General features: G+C 45.6%; 2 protein-coding genes across 4 annotated transcripts in view; one reads left to right on the forward strand and one right to left on the reverse strand.

Annotated features, from left to right (window-relative positions):
* The first annotated feature begins 317 nt into the window (after positions 1 to 317).
* On the forward strand, positions 318 to 1,996 carry Wdr92 (dynein axonemal assembly factor 10). Its single transcript, XM_033481359.2, has 4 exons — positions 318 to 698; positions 824 to 1,324; positions 1,407 to 1,504; positions 1,576 to 1,996. Exons 1-4 carry the CDS (start codon positions 432 to 434, stop codon positions 1,781 to 1,783), a joined length of 1,074 nt encoding a protein of 357 aa, XP_033337250.2. The 5' UTR covers positions 318 to 431; the 3' UTR covers positions 1,784 to 1,996.
* Positions 1,997 to 3,301: 1,305 nt separating this feature from the next.
* The window catches only part of Rpb8 (DNA-directed RNA polymerases I, II, and III subunit Rpb8), an 89,675-nt gene continuing 70,844 nt past the window's right edge, over positions 3,302 to 22,132 (reverse strand). For all 3 annotated transcript variants that reach the window (XM_033481360.2, XM_076527896.1, XM_076527897.1), the window contains exon 4: positions 3,302 to 3,689. In XM_033481360.2, coding sequence (XP_033337251.1) covers positions 3,572 to 3,689 — 118 coding nt within the window. In that variant the 3' untranslated portion in view covers positions 3,302 to 3,571. The remainder of the gene's footprint in view (positions 3,690 to 22,132) is intronic.

Below are 22,132 nucleotides of genomic sequence, written 5' to 3' on the forward strand. Positions count from 1 at the left end.
CCTGAAATTATTATTACTAAGTGAAATTTAATTGAATTGTGTATCGAGTAATTAGAAACAAAAACATAATATATATTTCGTTTGTAAATTCTATATAAGAATTTTTAAATGAAATAAACTGTTTGTTTATAATTCACAAAGTTGTTAAAGTTAGTTTAATTCTTATTAGAGCTATTCTTTATCCTGAGATTTTTGTTTCTTGCGATGTTATTTCCAGTGGTGGTATCTCACAAATACGATTGGATGATGTCAATAGAAATTTCGAATGGCAGTGTTGCCAATCTGCAATACATTCCAGACCACCATTGGTTACATACCTATTTCAAATATTTCGCAATAGATGGTACGCGAGTTTGTTTATGGATACCATTTTAAACTGTCAAGATTTTCGGTGACTGAAGTGCTTGGACATAAAACCGATCGTCATAATTATGGAGAAACTCGAAAAACCGCAAATCATTTGTCACATAGAAAAATCAGTAAACTATTCTTTATTCGATGCTAAATGGATACCGTGCAGTGCGAAGTTTGTGGTTATGGGCTCTCGACCGCGTGGTAGTGGTATTATACAAATTTATGAAGTTTCCAGCGGAGAATTGAAACTCGTAAAAGATATTGAAAGATCACAACCAATAAAATGCGGAACTTTTAAAACTTCTAGTTTAAAGGATAGATATTTGGCGACTGGTGATTTTCAGGTATTATACGAATTTTCATACAATTCACAAATTGAAGTTCTCGTGATAAACATGCTTTTATAATTGATGAACATCGTGGTTTCTGCATCCAGAAGACTTAAGTCATCTTCAGTCTTCTTTATTAGGGCAAACTCAATATCTACAACTTAGAAGATCCTTCGATACCAATTTACACAGCCAATGCTCATAACGAGATAATAAATAGCATCGATGGTGTCGGTGGACAAAGTATTGGATGCGGGGCACCTGAATTAGTAACTGGTTCCAGGGATGGAAGCGTTAAAGTCTGGGATCCAAGGCAAAAAGGCCAACCAGTAGCAGTTATGGAACCTAAAGAAGGAGAAGTTCGTAGAGATTGTTGGACAGCCACATTTGGCAACTCTTACAACTCCGAGGAAAGAGTTGTAGCTGCTGGTTATGATAATGGGGACATAAAAATGTTCAATTTAAGAACAATGTCCCTCGAATGGGAAAGTAATTTGAAGAACGGTGTTTGTAGTATCGAATTCGATAGAAAAGATATTCCAATGAATAAGTTGGTAGCAACTACTTTGGAATCTAAATTCTATCTATTCGATTTGAAAACGCAGCATCCCAAGAAAGGATTTGCCTACCTCACTGAAAAGGTACATATCGAGTTGCGAGAATAAAATTCTAATGCAATTAACATTCGTAAGTAATTTGATCTCGTATATGTAATAATTTCAGGCTCATAATTCAACGGTATGGCTTGTCAGGCATTTGCCACAAAATCGAGAAATATTTGTCACTTGTGGCGGTAGTGGAAGCCTTTGTCTGTGGAAATAGTGAGTATAAATTTTGTATCTGTTTTTTATCATTAATGCGAAATTTTTGATAAATATTTTTTTAATTTTAGCAATTATCCAGAGAAAAGAAAACTAACCGATGCAGATGGAATAGAACAAGGAGTTGTTGGTAATCTGAATCTTTTACAAAATGTTACTCTTTCAACACAGCCAGTGAGTTCTTTGGATTGGAGCCCGGACAAGCAGGGACTCGCTGTTTGCACAGCATTCGATCAATGTTTGAGAGTTATTATCACTACAAAACTCAATACCTACTAAATGAACAGATAGAACCATTTTAAAAGTTATATGCAGAACGATCGTACATTTTGCAATGTATCGTTACTTTACAGTGTATTATTAATCAACAGCCGAGAAGTAATATTTTGGAAGCACTTTATCATTGGCTCTGGAATTACCTCTGATTGTACATAGTATTATTTGTTCTAATTTATATTTTATCGACGAATAAGTAAAATTTTAAAAAAGTAATTCTTACAGATTTGTTTCCATTAAACCCTTTTTTACTGAAGATCGAAGTTTGTCTTATCATTGGACTATGGATCTTTGTGCATTTATGTATGTGCACATTTTGTTTGTTTCTAATTGCATTTTTATTTTCTATTTACAACGAGTAATCTTATAATTAACGAAGCAAACTTTTCTCCGAATCTAATGTTTCTAAAAAGATGTACGAAAGTGAGAATTTGCATAAAGATAAGCAGTCTACTTATCACAGTTTCGCGATGATGTAATTTCATATCGACTACCAAAGATGGCAGCACCATAGCCTTCACGCCCATCGATTTTTCTTCATTTTCTATGTTCCTTGTGGTTAGAAGCGTTGCGCAACCTCGCTCGGGCGGTCAGATAAAAGCGAATTATATGTCATTGGGCCAATCTATTTAGGATCAGACCCTTATTAAGTGGCAGCCATGCTGTAGAACGACGCGTTATGCAATGGGTTGCCATATTGGGGCTCTAGGCGAGCCCACGCCAAGTGCACTTATGCCACATTGCTCGAGGTAGCGTTCAGCCGTACAAGGTCAGAAATACCGCGAGTTTAATTACATAAATTAGTTCTTGGCTCTTCCCCTTCTGGTTGTCTCTCTATCGCGTGTTTTTTCATCTCCTGCTCTCCTATCCTTAGCAAAATCACGTTTCAATCGGACAGCGTGTTTCGTTCCTGGCCGTGTTCACCAAAATGGCGTCTCGCAACACGTTGCAGCTGAACTATAGCTGAACTATTTTTATCGAGAGATTTCCAGTCTAATAATATTAATACTGCACTCTATTTATAGTTGTTCCTAACAAATATTTCACATCCAATAGCGTACTGGATAAGTTTATTAAAAAAAAACGCATGGGAGTATCTACTTTTAGCGATTCATATATTTTCGCAACCTACACCAAAACAATAACTATTTAAAGAAATACTCTACAGCGATTGCTTGGGAATTTTCCGTTTCACGTTGCAGCTAGAGATTTTGACTGAAGGCAGACGATGGCTAATTACACCTACATAGATTATACCTAGGAATTCTTTGAGACACGAAAAATTAATTTATATTTGTTTCTATAGTTGGACCTTTACCTATTCCTCCATGTTCTCTATTTTCCGAAATATTTCCTCAGTTTCTATACTTACGTTAGGCTACTTGTTACATTGTTTCTATTGAGACGATTGTGGCCGAGATTGTGGAGAGCAGCCGCGTTCGATCGGACGAGAATTCTCGACGACGTCGCCTTAATTTCTAAACGAACCGTAAACAAAGAAGGATTAAAGGTATAAGGGAATCAAGTGTAAAAATATCTTTATTAATTACCATATCTCACAAATCGCAATGGCAGTGACAATGCTCAATGGTAATCCATGAAGAATAGTATGTGTGTACCTGATGTTTTTTTCTTTCTTTAGAAATAGAAACACATAGAACTGGTTTTCGCGTAGGATACATCGATCGCTTTGGATAGTTCAACACCAAGCCTGCGATACCACGCTTGAAAACAAAGAAAATGTGTTTCAAATTGGAATTTCCTAGGTCGTGTCGTGAACGTATAACGCAGTTAAAATGCAAGTTTCTTCATGAGCAGGTACATATGTTGATCGATCTCGAAACCGTGTAGGTTGTTTGCATCACCCTGTAACCTCATCAGCAGTCCTCCGAATGACACGTAGGCGGATCTGCAACAAAAGGAAAAAAGCGGCTCTAAGTCACACATCGAACTCGACAAGGATGTGTCCAATTGTTCCCCGCTACGAAATCGACTTTCGCATCGGGAACCGATCTCGCTGTTCTCGATGCGAAAATCGACGAATTATGGAACTATTTATAACGCTTAAATATAGTCACTTCACCGTGATTAATCCTCGTTTAATAATAGATCTAGGAAAGAAAGACACAGGCTGCGCTTTCCGTGCAACTCGAGCAACGAAATTCTGTCGCGGAACTCGACGGATTCCAGCGAACGCGAATCCGAGTCGAAATTCAGTCGCGACCGTTTCCTTCACCCCTTGCAGCATGCTTTCGCGAATGAAACGAAACGATCAACCGTGGACAGCAGTTTCATCAGATCTTTTCCGTTCGTTCTCGAAGTGTCTCCGGTTTCCGGCGTTCTCGATCGTAGATCCGCGATCGTCATATTATTGCAGTGCCGATAGCGGTCGTGAATAAGATTAGCCACACAACCAGCTAACCACACTGCCAACATGCCAATCGCAAAAATGTTCTCCCAAGGATTCCCGGACCATCGCCTTTCAGCCATGTTCGATTCCATTGCGGCTTCGTAGATTCTGTCGTTACGGTGGCGTAATAGATGTCCTCAAGTTCCACGATGCCGCGGATGCCTTTCAGGTGCGCGAACAGGAAATGTATTCCTCGGCGATTATAGAGCGGTAAAAGTTTCCGCATCGTTGCAACTAGGTTGATCCGCGAAGTTCGCGCAAGAAAATGAAACACGCTGTCTCATTTGGCAAGCGGTCCCGACCGCGTGGAAACTTTTGTTTCGGTTACGCGCCGTAGAATAAACGCTCGTAATTGTATATTCTCGGATATAACATTGTCGTATAATGTATATTATATAATAAAATATATTATGAAATATTATGAAATAAAGCTGCCTCGTTTACTTTGAAGAATTCGCACGAGCATCGTGTCGGCCCTGCGCTTAAAAATAAATCCGGCAGGGATGCTTTGCGTTCGCGAGCGCACGTCGTGACTTGTAGTTTTTGGAAGATGCGCGTCGTACGAATGGAACGCATGAGAGTGTGTGTGTGTGAGAGAGAGAGAGAGAGAGAGAGAGAGAGAGAGAGAGAGAAAAGAAATGAACGTCGTTCGAGGCTGCGCATCTTTACGCGTTTGTGCAAAGGACGCTCGTGTCGTTACCAATCGAAATGATTAATTTTCGGCTACCGATGACGAAGATATTAGTTCGCATAAACATCTGCAGTCCGACGGCGACAATAATGATCAATTAACAAACGCTTCCGTACCGGTTATCCTCTTGCTTCGAGGCAGAGCGATCGTGCTCCGATCGTCGAACGAGCAGCACTATTCGTTAGCGACACGAGATGACTCTTTAAACGAGTGTCAAATATTTATACACGTATTTCGGAAGTTGCGATGCTATCGATTGACCTTGTTCCCAAATATCCGAGCATTCCCTAGTGAGAACCGATTATTTTTAACCGATGTATTCTGGGTATCCGCTTCTCCCATCCTATCGGCTCACTCCGTTCTCACCTAGGATCTCGTGTCCTCAATCGAGAGTCCGGTTCTATATTAAACTCTTCGGTTATCGATACCTGGAGAGCCTTCGATGCGACATTGACAATGAAAACTCGCGAATCCGCCTATTTTCTCTTTGAATCGGCCCGTTCCTTTACGATAAACTTCGGACGCGCCGTTTGCGGCCGGCTCCGCCATTTTCTCGATTATTTCATTCGACAAGGACGAACGTCGTCGTTCGGAGTTCGCACGTATTTGGTAAATTTAATTCGACGATCCGATGATAAAAATCGCAGCTCTATAATACGATTATCGCTCGAAAGTTTGGGAACCAAGCTCGCGTGAAAGAAATTCGTCTACTTTCGCGACGATCGTTCGCAGTTTCAAGCACGCTATTCCGATGCTTTCGAACGACTATGCGCTCGCGATCCAAGTACGGAGAAAATATTCAAGATCGATCACCGAGATATCGAAAGAAAGTTAACCCGTCTATTGTAACTATCGAGGGGCTCCGAGCAGCTATGTCCTAGAGGTGACGGTATGAAATGAAATGATGGGAGGTGGGGATGCACAGCATGATTTTTATTGCCATTACAATTACAACGAGCAGCGGTCGACGACGACGACGACGACGATGACAAAAAGGCATATATGTGTATGCGTGTATGTGTGATATCGAGTCGCGGCGAGAAGAGGCCGCGCGGCTTACAATGCTAACGTTTCGGCGGTAGACTTGGTCGATGATTACTTCGCGAAAATTATGCGAATAAAGAAAAAACCGTCGATTTCTTGCGCCGATCCGATGTTTACGTTCCGAACGCCGTGGGCCGCGAGAGACCGCCCGAAGATCGCGCGCCCGTTACATAATCGTCGGCGATCTCGGAGGCGATGCGGCGGCGCGCCGATATAAATCGCGAGTAAACGCGATCGTTACGATACTCTCATCGAAGTGGGACACGCGCGTTGTCTTACATAACGCGACGACCGAAGCGTGCCAGGCATGAAAGGGCCAACCGGCCATAAAACGCTCGCGAATGTTGGGTCCGGTGGTCGGGCGATTCTTGTCGCGATACCGCGAGCCGCTGGCTACGAAGAACCGGCAACAATTATTCGCGGTTTATCCGCGTCGCGCACCGACGGTTTCCCGCTGCGCTGGCTATAAAACAATCAGGCCGCGAGCAGCACGAATCGTCGGCGGTCTATAACCGTGTCTCGCGTCCGAACGATTCTCGCCGTGAAATCGTCGGCAACGGCCGGCAAAGATCGTTCGGAAGAGAGAGGGAGAGAGAGAGAGAGAAAGAAAGAGAGCGCGAGCGAAGAAAGATGAACGCGATTCTCGCGAGACGCACGCATTACGCACGCTCGCCCGATCGTTTTATCGCCGCGCGTTCCGAGTCACGCGCGCGCGCGCGCGGAACGCCGCATAAAATGCCGCGGACACGCGCGTTTATAGACGCCGCTGTAATAACAGGAGACACGCACCGTCGGAAATCCGCGGGTCGATTTTTGCGCGCCCCGCGACGAGATTCTTTCCGAGCCGACGGACAGATTTATTGCGGCGTGCCGCGCGCGGCCCGCAAACAGGTTCCTCCCCCCGCGTATCCTCTCTCGCGTGTAAACGCTCCCGCAAAGACCGACGCGCGATTATTCGCGGCGAAACTTGCGACGACGCCGACGCGAAAAATTGCTGCTAATGCGGACTGCCGAGCGCGCGTTACAACACGTGTACCGACGGAAATGTCCCGGGGAAACTTGGAAACGCTCGGCGCCGATTAAATGTGTAAATTCGAGCGCAGAGAAAGACGACGACTGTACGCTTCCGAGACTGGTTCACTTTTTATTTAGCCTCGCCGGTGTGCGCGCGTAGCGAACTCTCGGTTGCGGTTGTTAAAACACGCTTGCGACAACAAGCAATAAATGTGTAACGGCTATCGAAGTTTAACCGCTTTGCACTCGAAGCCGAATTAATGGAAAATTTAAAATATCTTTTCTGATCCATGGTATTTGCATTTTATATAACCTGCTGCATTTTGACGACGGTTCTTTTTTTAAATGTAAACAACTTTGATCAATAATATTATCTTGAAACGCGACGTAGCAGTTTTTAACGGCGCCTGGGCGTCGCCAGTCGAGTGCAAAGGGTTGAGCGGCGGCCGGCAAGGTGCAACGAACATATGAGCCGTTTGTTTTGAAAGTGGCATAGGTCACATTACCGTAATGAAAAGTGGTGATTTTTTAATGTTTATACGAAATTATTTATACTGAGAAAAATATCGGTATTCCGAGATAACAAATGCAAGTAAATCTTCTCGAAAGTTAGCATCCATATTTTGAAACGTGTTAAAACGCAAACCCTTAAATATATCGACTTAAAAACAAAGTGACTTATATGCCACTTTCAAAATAAACAGCTCATATTGCGATCAGATGGAAAATCTTATGCGGTGGATTTCGTTGTCTTCGTTCGTTCGTCTTGTGTGACTCCACGGGTCCGATGAATACGCGCGGCCATTTCGAACCAGTCGTTGTTGCATTACTTGCTCGTGATAGCGTTCGTTCGAACAAAAACAGAGGCACGCAAGACACTTTATTACCATTCTCACAACGACGACTACATGTATTATCGTAAGAACACCGCGGCGAACCTTGTCGCCGCAACTAGAGCAATTATAAAACTGTTATAAAACATGTTCGACGAATCATCGTAATTTTCGTTAGTGCCAATTAGAGGTGGTCTCGCACGTGCTCGGCCCGTGTTTTCGTGATTCCTTCGGCGAATACTCGACACAACGGTCCAGTTTTAGATTGTAATTTCGCAATCTCAATCTACGATCCAATTTTAACTTGGCTATACGCGCGCTTGCAAAGCCTCGACGACGTGCATCTTGGCACGAGGCAAGTTTTCGCGTTGCTGCGCCATTTTTAATCCTGGACTACTACCCCGATTGCGAAATATACCGTCGCGAGCTTTCCGTACGGGATACGCACGCGTTGCTTCGTTTCGAACGACCATAGAACATAAAAATACGACCGTACCTGGTGGTCGTGCGAATCTGTAGTAGTCCAAGGTTCAAATGCGGTTACATTTTTCTCGATCGGCTAAAATCGGTTTGAAATCGTCGACCGATACGATGCGTCCAATATCTATCGGATCGTGTCGTAAATAACTTCCGTTTTGTCATCGGACATTTATCTTCTTTTTCTCTCACTTATTTTTGTCTTTTCATTTGATTAAATTTTCATCAACCCTTATCGATTCAATGAAAGCAAAACAATGCGTTTGTCCCGGTGACTGACTGATAGTGGACGAATAACAGATTCATCGGAAGTTATTTACGACTAATAATTAAACGGTAAATCTATCGAGAGCTCTAATTATCACTGTTCTGTATTTCTTCTTAACGCGCGACGGCAAGATCGCATTTATTTAGATCTCCCGCCGATTTTGATTACATTACGTGTGCACGGATCGAGAATCTTATTCGATGATTTTCTACGAAAAAGCCTCTATCGTTTCAGCAACATTGAAACAATAAATATGAAATCGCACGCCAAATCGTTACAACGTGTTTTCGAGAAGCGCGAACGCAATCGCGTCCCGAGAACCATAAAATGATATACACGGTTCCATGTGAAAAACCGAGCGTACCGCGAATCCTGTCGATAAACAATATATCGATATTGTAACGAACGATCGTGTAACGTCAACGCGCATGACGTTACACGATACCGGAACTGAACACGATACACTGTGCTCACGAGTAACGCGATCCTTGTTCCTTCGCGTCTCCGATTGTCCCCCGATTCCGTCGTTCCGCGTGCGTGACGTAACCTGACATTGTATCCCCGCAATGTTTTCAATGACACCGCGTCGGAATACATACATATACTATACTCTCATCGACGTGTGGATTTTTCTGCTGGGATGACACATAGACGAGGATAAAGACGCGATCTTATTGACACACGCAATCTGCACCCTCGTTGTTCATCGCGGTAACGTCGTCGGATGAGTGCACGCTCCTTTCACCCCCCGCCCCGCCACGCCCCGCCACGCCCCGCACCCTCGGGGTCGCTTCATTTTTATACTCGAGAATCAAGGTCAACGCTTGTTCCGATCACAAGGAAAGTATCGGCCGAATATACGCGTTCTACGTGTAACTGCGACACGGCAACGTGTCTGTACAAATACATCCCGTTCGTCAAGTTCGTACAGGGGAATAATCGCGTTTCAACCCTTCGAGTTTGCACGACGGCCGGACCGTGGAACCTGAACGTTAGACCGCCGATTGAAAGTTGCATCGAGAAAGAGACAAATGCGTTTCTCGATCACGGTGCTCTGCGATCGATGCGGAATACATTTGGAATTCGTCTAACGTTCAGCGATCCATTAATTATTCGCGCGATTGCTACCGGTTATAACGCTTTATTCGCCGCGTGTTTCTCTAAAAAAGAAAAACAACGCTTTCGTGAGAAAGCGTTGTCGCGTTAAATCCCAAATAGTTCGTCGGATCATGGCTGGAACAACATCGCCGCTTTTGAACTCCGAGCTTTTCCAAGAAACCTTCGAATTTCGCGAAGACTATTAGAACAAACACTGCCGATAGGATAAAGCGTTAACGACCAAGCTATACTTTGTTCATCTCGGTGTGCTATTTGGAGCGTTTCTCTTCGATTGCGAAACAATCGGAAAACGTCCACACACGAGCCGGACAAGACTTTGTAATCGAAGGGTTAGAAACGCAAGGTCGACGTTATTTCTGCCCTTTTCCGAACGAAAAGTCACAGATTACGGTGTAACGGAGCGTCGTGATCATTCGACGCGTGCAACCGAATGATCCGTTTTAGTTTAGTCTCTGTTTCTTTCTTTTTTTTTTTTTTTTTTTTTTTTTGATATTTTTGGCCGCGTCGCACCGCCGAAAAGTAGCAGCAGCTCGGTGACCGTTACTGGTGGCGGCGACAGGAGAGATGTCGTACCAGATAGTGCATTTACAGTATTCACGGCCCGTGTAAACGCGCATCTGGCACGAGCCCCAACTGCCCTGTAATCTCATATTGGCTCGCTTCCGTTTGCTCTCGTTCGTGCTCTCTACAGTCTCGTTTGATCCCTCTATCTCTCTCCCTCTCTTATCTCTGTCTCTCCCATTTTTCACACTGTTTCACGTCTTGCCTTCCTTCGCTGTGTACTTTTGTTACTTCTACTTTTTTCCCGAACTCCCGTGTGCTTAACCCCACGAACACACGATGATTCATTGCACCGAACACATCGTAGATGTCCGAGTTCCTCGATCGATTTAATTTCTCATTTGATTATTTAATCTCGAAACGATTTTATTATTGTCATTACATATAGTGATCGCGCCATGCATATACGATAGCAGGCACCCTCTCCTCGACACCTCCGACACCCATTCGTCCCTGCGGTCCGAGCAACTTTAAGAAAGAGCTTTTTAGATTTTTATGAAATTATTTGTTCCCGAAATACTTATACTCCCGTTCTATTTATATCGTTGAATTAATCGCGCTCGTAGAGTTACGAGCATTTTACAGACCGTTCGAATAACCGTTTGCAAACAATTATCCGCGGCGTCGCTGTGATTTACTTCTCGCGAACGTACGGCAGCCGTTTATGTCGCGCGTGAAAAACGGATTGGCAGGTCTAGGTCGCGCGAGTCGGGAACACCGATACGTTAATTTAACACTGTCGAGTGTTTTCAGGCCCGCGGAAAACGCGATTGACGGAGAAACGCGGCCAGGGCAAATTGGTTTTCATCTGGACTTCCACCGGAGCTTTATTCGCGTCCGCGTTCGCCGACAATAGGGACAGAACGAAACAAAGAACGCGCGCGCGCCCGTTTTCGCGTTACCCCGGCCTCTCAAATGGCTCAAACACAGCGGACTAATTTACTTCGCACCCTGCAAGCCGGCTTGGTTTTTATTTTCGAACTGCATCTACCGTCAAAGACCCGATACACACACCGTCCAGATTCGTTCGAAATTTCAATTAAAGTGTCAATCCGATACCAAGCGCGAGCTTATTAAGCACTCGATAAATTTCGTCGCGAACGAACGACGGTCGCTATGGAAACCTTTTGCCATTTTTGAGGGATGCTTTCGCCGGGTTTTTATGCATTCACGCGGCAAAATACAAAATAAATGGACTCGAAGCTGAAACCTTTGTGCTGACCTAGGACTATATTTTCGATTTTTCTGATCGTATAGTCACGTGGTAACCGATAGAAAGAACGAGAAATCGTTGGAACGCGTTTGATAAATCTCGCAACGATCCCAAGACGCGATGTTCGCGATTGGCTGACCGTTCCAAGCAGCCGTGGCTGAGTGGAAAACTGAAAATCGCGTCGAGTGCAAGGGGTTGAAGAGAGCGGAACGAGGAGAAGAAGAGTTGTTTCTAATAATAGATAAACTGTCCTCGGTGCCGCGACGACGCCTCGGCGTCGGGACGCGCGCTCGTCACCGAATGTAACACCTTGCCGTGTGTGCAATTAAAACAATTGCCCGACGAAAGCGTCTCCGGCGACGCGCTTCGAACGATTCCGATTTGTTTCCGCGTCGAAACCGCGGTGGACGTACCGTCTTCGACGCGGTCGTTTTATCGTCGACGATTTCGACCGTCGCGATCCCGAGATCTTCTCGATCTTATCGGGACAACGTTGCGTGTGACGTTCGATTTCACGTCAGTCACGTGTCGCCGCCACGTGCGACCGGTTCGCGTTGCAGCGTTCCGTTTGAAATCGTGATCATTCGTTTGTTGAGTAAATTTGAATTACCGCAGCTTAAAAAATCGATGCGTCGAGAGAGAAGAAGATTCGAAGGAGCTTCGCGCGCGCAAAGCTCGTCCAAGCTCAAATGGCACAGGTGTAACGCGGGACAGTTGAAATCGTCGGATTGGAACTCTGTCGACGGAGTTTCGATATTAAAATCCCCGAACACGTTGTATGTATCTCGGCGGAGTTACGCCGACGACGATCGCACTGAGCAGCAGTGCGCGGCTGGAACGACGATGCAAACACAGCTTGATTGCACAATCGCGGCTCGAGGGTCTTGCCAGGTGACAACATTGACGAATATAACTCTACTTTACGCGCAACGTTCGGCTTGTAAATATTTCCCGACGCGCGGCAAGGCGTTCCTGCAAGGAAACTCCGCTCGAAGATGAAACTCCGTTGACACCACTTACTGATGAAACTATCGAAGAGATTTAGGAACATGTACGACCGACGATAGAACACCGTAAACGATTAAATTCCGTTGGGTTCGGCAAGAAATCGACCCGTCGTCCGCGACAGCAAGGCGCGAAAAATCGCGGCGCGCGAGCGGGCCGGTTTTCCAGAGAAAACAACAGCGGCTCTACGTTACCGACGCGGCAACTGCAACTCACACGCGTTACGCAACTCTGTTCGTCCGAGACGCTCTCGCTGTTTCCCTCGGGAGGCTACGAATCGATTAATAAACTCGGGACAATTATAGCCGGCCGATCCGTTTCGGGTTACGTAATCGTGGTGTGCCGATCCCGTGACGAAGATCGAGAGGCGTACGCGGGAAACGCGAGCCGAGGAAACGAGAGAAAAGAAGAACGAAAGGCGAAGAAAAGAAGAAAAATATAATAAATAATAAAAGAAACAACAAGAGAGCCAGGCAGGCGATCGTCCCACTCGTGACACCGTCGATCGTTGATGGAACCACCGTTACAAACACATCGAGCGTGTGCAGCGCACACAACTGCAACTCACGGTCCGCGGTCCGTCTATCGGGGCAGAGCGCGTCGCTAACGCTTGTTACACAATTACGACCTTGAAGACAGAGGCGTGTGCAGGAATTCGTTCGACGAAATCAATTTGGAATCTCACGGTCTTCCCTCTGTTACACTCGCGCTTATGTTTGTCGCGTGTGCGCGCACAGGCCAAGAATACACGTTGCGCGTATATACACAAGAATCACGATCGATATCTCGATGGAACCGGTGTAACACGGAGGCCGCCGAGATATACTTCCGATCGATCATCCGACGTCGGACGAATCCACCATCCACTGGCGGCCGTGCGTGATCGTTTTACGATCGACCCTCGCGACCTTGAAACGACGACCACGGCGACTCCGGGGTACGATGAGATCACAACAGAACGCGACGAATACAATGCGAAGTCAAACTTCGGAGCAAAAAGTGATGCATCGCCCCTTTTCGGCGATGTTCGGCTGGAGGGGTGGGGAGCAGAGCCACGTGTATCGGCGGTCGGTAACGAAGCGCGGCGGTCGCGATCGGAACCAGCGCGGAGATCGCGGCCGATCGATAAACACCCGGGATACGCGCGGCATCGAAGCGGCCGGCCGGAACACATGCACCAATTAATCGACGACGAGACGGACGCGCTCTGCGCCGAGAGATACGCGACTGCACACGTGATATACGCCCGACGACTAGACGACGACTAGAGGCTCGGGTGCTGGTGCGAGCCGCCAACGAACTATGAGACACGGCCGTAGAGCACACGGCGCTGCACTCTCGCCGCTGTCCCGGCTCTCTGTTACACAATCTTCGCGTATATATCGGGCCTTTCCCGCGGACCAGAACAACCGGAGGACGGTTTTGGACCCGGCCGAGCCAAATTCCATCGATCCGGTCCAACGATTGATCGCGGATCGAACCCCGCGGAGATCGAGCTCGGTCCGCCCGGTCGAAACCGCTTAGAAATCGTTTCGCAATCGTTCGACGATCGTCCGTAGAGGAGTCTCGATCGTTGCAGAGGTCGGGACATTGGTACGTGTTCGAGGTCACGGAACGCTTCGTTCGAGGAACGAGCCACGGAACACGCGTAAGGTGATCGTTGACAGGGTAGGGACACAAAACGGAAGATCGAAGTTACCGCTGACGGTAACACATCTATTTATAACAACTGCGAAGATGGACCGATGGCAGGCAACAGGAACGTTAATAATAGCCTTGTGTTCTTGTTGTGGTACGACGAAGATGAATCGAACTCGAACATAGTCGGCAAAATAGGGGGAGGTGGGTAGCAACCCCTATTAGAGTACGATTCGCGTCGTTAATTCAATTCGAAGGTCGAACAACCTAGGATGCGCGAGAACGAAACGAACGTAACGGAGAATTTGTAACCGATCGGTAGACCGCGGATTTCATGGAATTATCAATTGATTGTATAGACGAAATATCGAACAACGAGGACAGTGGACGAGTCCAAAAATGTTCTCGCGTTCTCCTCGATTTATCGAAAGTGTTCGAAGAAAGATAATTCACTCTTTCGTTCAACTTCTGTTTCCTTACAATCGAAGCGTCCGATTTTTATTTCGCATAAAGATCCACTGTTTACGTGATCAACGCATGACCTTCTAGATGCAATACGATAAACAATGTTCCTCGTGGGACTCTAGCGAGTGCGAGCAATGGCGTCGGTTGCTCGCGGAGGAGCCATTATGCTTCGATGATCCTTGGGGCTATACACTATCCGGCAATAACGCAAGAATTATTCGATCGATACGCGGAATGGAAATTACGAGTTGGCGCCGTGAAAGAGAGTGTGAGAGAGAGAAAGAGAGAGCGAGAGTGGGACGCGGTTCCAGGATAAATCCGAGCCGGAGAAAACGGTGTTCTCGCGGAAGACAGCTTAGGGATCCGCTGTGCCAAAAACTAGCAGCCGATGCGCGTGCCAAATCGGGCCTCCCATAATGCGTGTCGGCGGCGTCCGAAGATAGAAGACAAATGGAAGAAAACACACGCGACTGCAACCGTTGTTGTCCTACCGTGCGCAATGGCGCCAATCTAGGCGGTCGTAGTTGTTTCATTTACGCGAATCCGATCGCGAGTATGTACTCGGGGATTTCGAAATTTCCTGCGCCATTATTAATCCTTCGCACTCGGAGAATGATCTCGGATCGGCTACCAACGACCGGGACGAATTTATTCGCGAAGCGAATACATAATATGAGCCGTTTATTTTGAAAGTGGCATAAGTCACTTTATCGTAATGAAAAGTGGTGATTTTTTAATGTTTATACGAAATTATTTATACTGAGAAAAATATCAGTATCTTGAGATAACAAATACAAGTAAATCTTCTCGAAAGTTAATATATCGATTTAAAAAGTCGATAAGTATATTAAAAACAAAGTGATTTATGCCACTTTCAAAATAAACGGCTCATATAACGCTTCAATTAAAATCTAAAACGACTCAGCATCGGTAATAATTACTCTTATAATAATATCACGTATACTATAATAATATCGCGTTGAGATTGAATTTTTCGGGCGGAGACATTCGAGCGCAAAGAATTAATAGACGAACGAGAAGAACGAACGCGTCGAGGACGCGCGAGTCTAGATCTCCGTTGCGTTGGATTACACAATCTTGACCCGTGAACCTGATCGCCGGGAGACGCTCGGCTTCGAATTCCCTCAGTTGCGGGGGAGTTTCGGGCCGACGATAAAACGCCTGCGACATTTTCCGATGCAGGTTCCCGCCGAGTTCCATGCAAATCGGAAATTGCCGGCGGAGCGATCATCCGCGACAGCCGATACTAATCCGTATCGGAAAGAAGAGGGAAGAAGGGGGGAACGATTTATCGGGCGGCGCGCGATACAGACGACAGCTGGCGAACGCTCGTGTAAAACGGCAGAACGATACGATGGAGGAACACGGGGGGCGAGAAAAGTCCGGGGAGCAACGCCGAGTGGTTTTCAAACGAGGTAAAAGCCACGGGGAGGTAGATAGTGGTTGTAATTGGACCACTTTGCCGCTAATAAACGAGCTTAACGATCGATTCTGCCTTCTGCCGAGAGAGTAATGGCAAAGTGCCTTCTGACCGATGACGTTGTTTTAATGCAGTTGTCGTCGGTGGACTTCGGCGGCGATGCGACGACGCGTCAGCGTCGATGGGCAACGCGAGACCGTCCTACTGGAATGCAAATAACGCAAAAGATCAGTAGTCAAAAGACGGCGTCTTTCGTACCCACCATCTGGGAGGAGCCTGCAATCTCACTTTGAGGTTTTCGAGAGAGAGAGAGAGAGAGAGAGAGAGAGAGAGAGAGAGAGAGAGAGAGAGGATATTACCGACGCCGGATAGAGGACTCGGTGTATTCGACGGTCCGAAGAACACTAATCTCGCCGGTCTAAGGCGACCGCGGACTCGCGCGGAACAATGGATTCTTCCCGGAGGAATTTCCAGAGGATCCTCGGCCGTTAAAGCGTCGACGAATAGCCGACGACGACCGGCGGTTTTCGGGTTGTGGCCCGAGTTACGGGACACCACCCTGTTACCCAACTGGGTGTTTCCGAGTGTCAAGATAGTTCCTTGCGGATCGGTCTGCGCACGGGAACCCGAGACCAGTTCTCGGATCTCGAGCACGAGGCCGCGAGAGGAAACCACAGATTCAACGCTGGTGCACCGAAAGATCTGGACAAGCGGCGGCGGCCGGCCGATCGATCGACGATCGGGTTCTCAGGTTGCAAGATCGAGGGGAACGGATCGCGGGAACCCGTCCGGGCTGAGTTCTAGATCGACCGGGCACTGTTATCGAAACGAAAGCGACTCTCGCGGACCGAAAAAACTGCTGTCCGATTGGTCGGACCTCGCGACGAGAACTAGGCGGACTCGCGACTAGGCGAACGCCACCGGAATTGCGCTAGTAAAGCATCAACGAAGGCGGCCGCAACGGTGCTGCTGACGATTACACAACGATGGCCGAAAAACCGGTGCCAAGCTGCGTGGCGCTGGGCCACGGCGTATATAAATGCGTGTGTCCAGCTAACCTCGAAACAGAGGTGGCACACCGGCAAGGCGAACTGGCACACACGTATATTCACCGACGTGCGTGCACACGGGACACGAAGCAGAGGCAGGCTGCGCCGAGAGGATTGAGACAGAGGAGACACTGCGGTGCGCGGTTCCGTCTGGTCCGCGTCCCAAAACATACATGGCTCGGGGTTGCGAAAAAGCCCAGGGTTATTTGGACCCGTTCGAGCGTCTGGGAGCGGACCTCTCCTCGGCGAACACGTGGGACGCGATCGCGCGACCTTACGCGGGATATACTCGGGTCGGGCCAAGATGAGAAACCGGGGCGAGCAGCTTCGAACGAATCGTTGAACGAGACTAGGGTTTCGCGATTGCAGAGAGAACCGCAAGGCTGGCCTCTCTCTTCTGTCCGCCGTTTTTTTTCTTCGCGATAAGATTTAGAAGACGGATCACGGTGGCCAAGGTCGACCGTTTTCCTATTGGCAAAGCCGCGGAAGCTCGGTGGGCGAGATATCCGTTCCTCGAATCGAACTTTACGTTCGACTCGGTGCAAAACACGCCGGGCTGAAAACACGTTTGTCGTGGCCAAAAATTTATTTTCGATGCTCTTGCGAAGAAAATGGTTGTACACGTTTACCGTGGACCGCGAGTTTTATGTATTAAAGATTAAATTTCAGGATATCTCTTTGTATTATGTGTAACTTATTAACCATTTGGAGTCTGATTTGTTTTTCGTTAATTTGCGTTATATCTGAAGACAAGTTTTACGTACATGTAGATGCTGATAACAAGAAAAATGTTGATTTTATCAGTGTAGGTTATAAATGGGATTCATTTCTCCCGATAGGTGTACGAGATACGCTAAATTCTCCCTAATTGACGCTCAGGTTATGCACAAAAATGGACAATTTGGGAAGAGGAAATACGATTATTCGAGCTTTGCGGCTCGTTTTCATAGTTACCGATTGTTAATATCGCTCGAATAATCGTATCTCCTCTTCCCAAATTGTCCTTCTTTGTGCACAATCTGAGCGTCAATTAGGGAGAATTTACTGTACATAGGTGGGACACGTATGTCCTGATAGACTCCAAAGGGTTAAAATGACTACAGAAGGAAAGACACGTTTTTATCGGACTTACGTTTATCACAATTGACTTGGACAATTTTTATTTGGCATAAAAATCCGCGGTCTACCGATAACCCTTCGGATTCGAACTCCAAAATATGAGCCATTTTAGATAATTACACGTGCCGATACATCGCCCGAAAGATCAAATTCGGAGATTCGAAGTGAAATCAATCGTTCTAAGGAATTATTTCTAGAGCATGAAGTTAAAAAACGGATTCTATATTGAAACAAAATTTGATTTGTCCGTAATCAATATCCAAGAATGAAAGTAAGCTAAGACATACGAGAAACAAAAATTGTCTCGTTCTGATAGGGAAACCATGAACAGTGAACCTACCGACCCGTTTTTTTAATACAGATTTTTATATCAAATTTAATTACAGTGAATTTTTATTATAAACTTTAATTTTTTATTGCTTTTGTATAAGTGCTCTTTCATAGGAAATGATCGAACAAATTCTTCAATCCTTATGAAGTAGAGTACATCAGTCTCGTTAAGGATTCGATAGGTTCAGTGTCAACGATGAAGAGATGCTAATCAACGTGGCTGTCAAAGAAGTCGTAGCGCGAAAGGTTAACATAAACGAACAACAGTTTTATTTTTTCCTTTAGCTTCAAGTTTTCCTCGGACTTGGTTTTTGTAAAATGGAAATTCGCGATCTAATCGTAGAGAAGCAGTTTCTACGACGATTTCCATAAATAAGATATCACGATGTTTCGCGATAAAACGTCGAGAAACGAACAGAATTTTCCAAAAGCTACGTTCGAACGGTCTCACCGAGATCTCGAACAAATTTTTCCCTTGACCTTTCATTTTTCGCCGTCAATACCGTGACCGAGTTATCGATACAAATTGAATTTTTTCATCGCCGCCTCGAACGATAACGCCGTTTCGACGTCCTTCGTGGCACCGCCGACTGAATTTTTAACGCGCGGCCATTAAAGTTTCCGATATCGTTTATCTACCGTGTTCAACCGACTAAACCGAAGACGCCCGAATCGATTCGAAAGACACACGGTTTTATCGAGCAGACCCCGCGTTCCCGATAACCGCGACACGGAGGAGTTCTCGTAGCCGGGGGGGGGGGGGGGGTAATGTGCGGGGGGAATTCAGTTTGCATGAAATTAATTTCAACAGCTGCGTCGAGAGATCCGACGAGGCGTCGTCGACAACGACTTCGAATCTCGCGGAGCCGATTGCGCTCGCTCGTTTCACCGCTGACATTGGTCCGTAATAAATCGTCCGATTTTAATTATCTACGCGATGCAACGGATTTAATTTCCTCGCATCTCCGAGGACGTTCACCGTAAGCTAGATTCTTCCTCTTTAAATATTAATGCTTTCCGCTCGAAGCAGTTTCCACTTCCAAACCAAGACAGAACTTCAGTCTTATATAATTTATTTATTGTTACGCATACGACGACACTGGGCTTATTAACTTATAGAACAATTACATTTTTAACGATGTTCTCAACATGACAGAATTTAGTGGCATAAAATTACTTCGAAAAATCACGCGGTTTAGATTCGAACGCGCAAAGGCTTTACATAGTTCCGTTTCAACGTAAGTTTTTTCACACTCCGTGCAGTCCGATTTTTCACGCTGTTATCGCGATTATCGAATCGGTTATTGCGCGAAACGAAATGAAAATGTTGAATAAACTTGATAATAGAAGTAATTTACGAATCGCGCTGTTTTGGCAACGCGAGCGATGCTGTTCTTCTCGGCCGGCGAACAGAACAGTTGCATCATACGATAATAAAAACTAATATTGAAAGAGCGATCGGAAAAAACGAAACTTGACGTAACTGACTTTGCAGCTCCGTATTAACTAGCTCTTCGTTAGTTCCTATCAGCGACGAATGCGTGCAGTAGGTGCTGCGAGCACTCGGTTATTTCCTAATGAACATACATTAAATGCCCGGCGTGTTCGAAAACTACGCGTATCGGATGGGTTTATTATCGCGCGAATATTGTTGTGGAAGTTTTAACGAGTCGTTGCGTGGAAATGATGTTTTATCGATCTTTCTTTAGAGCGTACGTTTTAGAAGGAAGAGTGAGAACAGCGAATTATTCAGCTGTTTCAGGCAATTTCAGGGATCGAGCAAACACGAACGAGTTTTGCAGAAACAAGCGGCCATTGTTTTTTCAACTTCAGTTTTTTTCTTTAAATAATTTCTAATCGAATTCGTGTTTCTTGGAATTTTTATGAAGGAACGCGAAGTTATTTTCTTGCGCATGAAATTGCTCCACAACCGTATCAAATGAATTATTTATTATTAGCCAGCGAATTTTCTGCATTAGCAAGCATAATTTCAAACCAGTGCAAATATTTAAAAAAAAACCAAGAATGTCGATGTATCAGTTCGCATTTATTAAAATTATAAAGGGAGGAAAAGAACGTCTCTGCTTGGCTTCCACGTCTGTTAATTTAGGTAAACGTAGGTCTAGATAGCAGTATGCCCGTTGCACATTGAAACGTGAAACATAATTAAATCGAATCGAACAACTCTCGATTCAATTCAAAACCGAGTTAATCGCGATATAAAGTTAAAAACTGATCGTGGTAAATATCACAAATCTGATTTCATTCAAACGCGAATATTGAAATGCAAGCTTCTAATCGACGTTTCGCTTAATTCCGTTCAATTTGTGCTTCCGTTATCGAGGCTGGAAAACGTGGGGAGAGAAAAAAAAATCGTGCGCATTTTATACCGTATGAAAATGTATAACGCGCGGGATGGATACGGGGTGTTGCAATCGTGCTGATTGTTATTCTGCGATGCAAAAATAGATTGAAAATGCAGAATATAATTGTATCGTGCGATGCTTCGTGTCGGAGATAATCGACGTGGCTGAATAGAGAACGTCTGTTCATGACTTGCCGTTTCTATTTACTGCAACCATCGTCGCAGGTTGCACCGTATATGTATTTCGATGTCGTTCATCTCGCGAACCGGGTATAGCAGAACACACACTTTCTTTCGTTTTTACACTTATTATTTAGATCGTCTTTATAGATCGACGTGATCGTACGTCGGTAAACCGTGCGAACAGACGAAGCAAACGTATGCATTTCTACGATATTCGCGAGGCCGAATACGAGAACCGAATAATTTGCATAAACAGGCTCCGCTATCTGGCCGCGATTGTATCTCTCACGTATGCAATGGTGTCTGTAATGCCATTTGCAGAAACTCTGTTTCGACTGACCGAATATCTCGGGGTTTTAATCGAACTTGCCTAAGGTCGTCCGATAAAAATGACACGTCGATCAAAATCTGAGTACATACATGTTAATGATAAGTCGTAAGGATAATCACGATATCGGGGAGATAAAGTTGAAGTAATAAAATACGCGATGTAAGACTTGAAAGCACAAAAGTTAAGAATGCATCAAGAAAACAGCAATAATAAACGTACGATAAACCTATTGTATGCCGATGGGATTCGCAGAAAAGTCTAGATACATGTTAATAATAAGGTATAATAATAATAATAATCACGATATCGGTGAGATAGAGCGAAGTAACGATAATTAATAATAAGATTTGGAAATCGTGAACGAATCGAAGGTATAGCGACGGGCGACAGCGTTGCAATCGTGTAACAGTAATGGGGACACATTCGGCGAACAAAAGCGAGAACAATTTCGTTCTCGAAAGGACATAATCGATGCCTCTAGTGTCAACGGTGACTTACGGCCGGATCGGCACGAGTCACCGTGGCTCCTACGTTCTATTTCTTTTCCGACGTGGATGGGGCTCGACGTGTCCCGGGATCGATATATAGGTCACTATCGGGACCGATCGATCCGCGGGATAGTCATCGAATCGCGTTAAACAACGCCGGCCCCGCTTTTACCAGTTTCCGTGGGTGACCTTCGTGCGAAATATAATTAGCGGTAATTATTGAATGCGCGGCGCGCACCGACGTCCCTGAATTTCGATCGATTCTCCCGGGAGAGAGAGCGAGAGCGAGAGCGAGAGAGAGAGAGAAA

This window comes from Megalopta genalis, unplaced genomic scaffold, assembly GCF_051020955.1.
Source record: "Megalopta genalis isolate 19385.01 unplaced genomic scaffold, iyMegGena1_principal scaffold0050, whole genome shotgun sequence".
Classification (NCBI taxonomy): Eukaryota; Metazoa; Arthropoda; class Insecta; order Hymenoptera; family Halictidae; genus Megalopta; species Megalopta genalis.